The 4,913-nt window shown below is 37.1% G+C and overlaps 1 protein-coding gene across 1 annotated transcript; it reads left to right on the top strand.

The window, feature by feature from the left end:
• Positions 1 to 659: 659 nt before the first annotated feature.
• Positions 660 to 4,021, top strand: LOC117402499 (cystatin-like). The gene is made up of 3 exons (XM_034003711.3): positions 660 to 1,058; positions 2,936 to 3,052; positions 3,664 to 4,021. Exons 1-3 carry the CDS (start codon positions 825 to 827, stop codon positions 3,748 to 3,750), a joined length of 438 nt encoding a protein of 145 aa, XP_033859602.2. The 5' UTR covers positions 660 to 824; the 3' UTR covers positions 3,751 to 4,021.
• Positions 4,022 to 4,913: the final 892 nt, after the last annotated feature.

Genomic DNA, 4,913 nt, shown 5'->3' with positions numbered 1-4,913 from the left:
GTGTCTGCTAAGAAATAAAATAAATAAATAAATGCAATATACCAACTCACTGGTCACTTGACCAAATCCAACTATGACCCTATGACTAAGGTGGCCTGTGCATTCCCTGTTGTAAATTAATCTGGAATGCTAGCGTATTGAGTTCTGTTTCTGAGGTTCAGGTCATATTTACTGTGTGCACGAAAATATTCATCTTTCTTATTGATGAATGTTGGAAAAAGCAACCTATAATCCTTCTACCAACCATAGCATTTTACAGCATCAGGGAATCGCCCCCACATTGCATCTACAATTTATTTTTAATCTACCGGTATGTCCCATTTTTAGTTTAGGATTGTATAACACAAAGTGCAAGTTTCAATATTCTTAGCAATAAATAATTATGAACACCAGCAAAGTTTTCTAAAATTTGGTTTACATAACAGATTCCCTTTTTTTTACCAGAACCGTTATCCATATTGCATATTTCTGGGATATTGTACTTTTTGGTGATCCATTAAATCTGGCGTGATTGAACTCACAGTAGCCAGTAAAGAAAACGACACAATCTAAATCCAGACATATATAATTCAAACAGCCCCCCTTTCATGCAGCTAATTATGTAAGTGTTTATAAATGCGCACGTGTTTATAAACTAAACCCAGCTACAGTGAATCACGTGTCTGCACTGCAGAGTGGTTTGAGAAAATCTACCCACCCACAAACAGAAAGGAGACGAGACGAGAGGGCTGGACTGACATCACTATTATAATCTCTAGCAGTAGCACGCAACGACTCTTGTTTATTTCATTCTCATCTGATCGGGAAGTGCACAAGGTTTAAAAATGGCTTTTTTCTGGAAGACCAGCTTATCGTTTCTCACTCTGCTTTTTGCAGTCGCCGCGGTCTGTGCCCAGGTTGGAGGTGGCAGAATGCGTATGGTCGGAGGCAGAACGGACGCGGACATTGGAGAGGAAGGGGTTCAGGATGCGTTGAAGTTCGCGGTGGCCGAGTTTAACAAGGCCAGCAATGATATGTACATCCACAGGGTCTCGAAGGTCGTCAAGGTGCAGAAGCAGGTTAGTAAATTGGGTTTCAGTCGGGAAAGCAGACAACAACAACTCGAGCCGAAGTCTATATATGGCATAGGTGGATTTTTGTTTTTGGGGTTGGGCGCGTGTGTCGTGTTATAGAAACCATTTTTTAATGACTTCAACAATTGGACAATGTTAACTTATAAACTATTTTTAACGTCTGTATTAAAACACAAAGTACTCTTACACAGACTTCTTTTTTTTAAGAAAATATCAGGGCTATGTTACAATACAGTCACTTTTGAATAGTAAGATCCCAATGAAAATATTTATTATTATTTGTTTATTTAGCAGACGCCTTTATCCAAGGCGACTTACAGAAAGTAGGGTGTGTGAACTATGCATCAGCTGCAGAGTCACTTACAACTACGTCTCACCCGAAAGACAGAGCACAAGGAAGTTAAGTGACTTGCGCAGGGTCACACAATGAGTCAGTGGCTGAGGTGGGATTTGAACCGGGGACCTCCTGGTGACAAGCCCTTTTCTTTAACCACTGGACCACACAGTGAAATCATGGGCGTAGCACTCTACAATGCATTAGTAAGACCTCACCTAGAATATTATATTCAGTTCTGGTCACCTCATTACAAAAAGGATATTGCTGCTCTAGAAAGAGTGCAAAGAAGAGCAACCAGAATTATCCCAGGTTTAAAAGGCATGTCGTATGCAGGCAGGCTAAAAGAATTGAATCTATTCAGTCTTGAACAAAGAAGACTACGCGGCGATCTGATTCAAACATTCAAAATCCTAAAAGGTATAGACAATGTCAACCCAGGGGACTTCTTTGACCTGAAAAAAGAAACAAGGACCAGGGGTCACAAATGGAGATTAGATAAAGGGGCATTCAGAACAGAAAATAGGAGGCACTTTTTTACATAGAGAATTGAGGGTCTGGAACCTCCCCAGTAACTCCCCAGTAATGTTGTTGAAGCTGACACCCTGGGATCCTTCAAGAAGCTGCTTGATGAGATTCTGGGATCAATAAGCTACTAACAACCAAACGAGCAAGATGGGCTGAATGGCCTCCTCTCGTTTGTAACTTTAATTATGTTCTTATGTTCTTAAATATAGAATTGATCAATTTAAAAAAACAAAAAGTTATGAAACACTTTTTAACCACTCGCCCAGCTACAATTTAACGTTGTCACAACATTCCTTTTATGTTTTGCCAACGTTATAAAATTACGTTGTGACAACGTAAATTTCAGGACGCCCAGATACGTCGCTACAACCTTGTACACGACGTTGTGACAACGTGAATAGCATGTTCTGACAACATAACCACAACGTTGTATTTATGTTCAGAGAACGTAATCAATTCCTATGGAGGATAATTCGTGTCAAAAATTAAATAACGAATGACATTTATTTGTTTGTTTTCGTTTTTTTCATTTTGGCACGATCTTTTCACTCTAGTATTTCTCATTGAGCGAATTATACTGGAAGGGCGGGACACTGCCGCTGTTAGTTTTATCTACCAATAAGCAAACTCAGAAAGAGGTTGCTAAATAGGTGAACATTTAACTAATTTAAAAAAAGTTAAAAGGACTGTAAACTGCATAGCGAAGCAATCCTAGAACTAATAAACAATAAAAAGCACAACCGGTTTTTAAAGTAACAATACTATTTTTCAAAAGTCGTGTGTGTAGTATGACTTGGTTTCCAATGTTTATTTCCTTTTTGAAGTAAAATAGGGGTAAAACAAACCAGGTGATTATACTAAGAGCGTTGCAGGTTTCATTTTCTTTCTTCCATTTGATTACATGTTTTGGCACGATGGTGCTTTCCACTGGCTCAGATGCTTAACCCTATATTGACAAATGCTGTTTTCAGGGAACTAATACCTATGTGCGTCTTTTCAGGTTGTTGCAGGAATCAAGTACATTGTGACAGTGCAGATGGGTCGCACATCCTGCAGAAAGGGAGGCGCTGAGAAAATTGAGCTGTGTGCATTCCATGATGAGCCTGAACTGGCTAAGGTAACTGGAGGGGAAGCCATTCACTTTTCACACATGAACGTCTTCCCTCTTGCACACCCTCATCTTTTAGAACTATATCGTTTTTATAAAACTGAACTTAAGTAATCGTCTCCAATGAACACCATAGACCCTGTCCTGGGTTTCCTCACCTGTGCTGTGGAGTATGTCTAAATAATCGAATTTGGATGGCCAAGGAGCAGCCTTCTAGATAATTTGAATACGTACAATACAGGGGCGTTGGGTTTGGATGTGTACATGTGTTTGCTTACAGGATGTTTTAGCAATTTGAATACTAATTGTACTTTTTCATGCGTTAATCCCTAGCTTTTTTACACACATAATTAGTAAGTATTTATTTAAATAAAACATTTGTAAAAGTTGTACGTGGCTGCACAGGTTTACACTGCTTTTACTAGTCAGAAGATTCAGCAATCTCCTCTCATTATCCACTTAACACACAGGAAGTACAGTGCGTGTATATATACCTGTCTTAATACCCTATTCATTCTTATTACCAGTTAGTACATGACTAGCCATGTGATTTATATCATTTATGTAGGTTTGTCTAGATGCTGGATGAATGTGTTCATTGTTGTTATTTCTTTTTTCAGACATCCACCTGCACCTTTGAAGTTGTGTCTCGTCTCTGGATTCCAGAAACTAAGCTGGTGAAAAATACCTGCACTGAAAAATCTTAAGTGTTATCCTTGCTAGAATTAATAATAAAGCAAAGTTTTGTTTTTACCCGACTATATTAATTCATTTTAAAGAACTAAAACAAAACGGGCACTAGCAGTATTAAGTAATAATGAACTAACTTTTGTAGTAGAATTGTGTTTACACTTGCACTTATCATTCTTGCTGAAATAGATTTTCTGTTTTTAAACTGCCTCAATTTAATTTTTAGCTATCGCTGTGCAATTCAATTCTGTAACTTTTATTTTAAACAAAATAAACACTTATTAAAAATGTTGTAGTATTTCTGTTGTATTAATAATGTTGTAGTATTTCTGTTGCTGCAAGACGCGAGATGTTAAACCAGTAAAGGCTTGTATGGAATTGTTGTGAATCGCGTTCATACCCTCCATGCATGTAGAGGCATGAGTCTGTGTTCTGTACCATACCAATATGTTTATCTTTAACTGAGTGTGTGAAGGTGATATATAAATAAAATCTTCACCTCCAGTGACATGAAAGATATAAATTGTGAGCTGCTCAGTTATATGCTGGACACACATATTGATGTTCTGTGGGAATAAGGTCTGGGCTTCTTGTTGGCAAGTCCAAAACTTCTATAGTCCCCTGCTCAAGATAACCCATGAAAAAAACTGTATTTACTTTATTTTTCAGCTTGTTAAAAATCTTTTTGAGAGAATGTGATTTGGCACGAAAGCCCTTTTTACGTAACTATCTTTCTTTACCCCAGTCTATAATTTTTTTTTTTATAAAATTAAAAGATAAGACTTTTAATTCAGAGAATGATATTTCAAGTAACACAAAGTGGGTGTCACTGAGATCTGCATTTTGCCTCTGAAATATCAATTTAAAATAGTGTGAATAATCCCATGAGAATGAAAGATCAGCGAATAACCATATAATTGGAATTGAGCTCTTTCAACTTGGTATTAAAATAATTATTAAAATAGCTTTGATTGGGTTCTTGTACTTTTATTTTGCAACGTTTGGAAGATGACAGTAATACACAGTGTTGAGGTTTACATAACTTTTGTGCCACGTCTACAGCTATTTCTAAAAGCAATTGTCTAATTTTGCATCTTAGTCGAATTAACCCTGCTGAATAATGTTAACTTAGCATGTTGGATTACATACTGCTTTATAGTTTTGTATATACTTATTGAAA

Source organism: Acipenser ruthenus, chromosome 5, assembly GCF_902713425.1.
Source record: "Acipenser ruthenus chromosome 5, fAciRut3.2 maternal haplotype, whole genome shotgun sequence".
NCBI classification, from domain to species: Eukaryota; Metazoa; Chordata; class Actinopteri; order Acipenseriformes; family Acipenseridae; genus Acipenser; species Acipenser ruthenus.
Note: the sequence above shows the minus strand (reverse complement) of the source record. Positions and strands in the feature narration are given on the sequence as shown.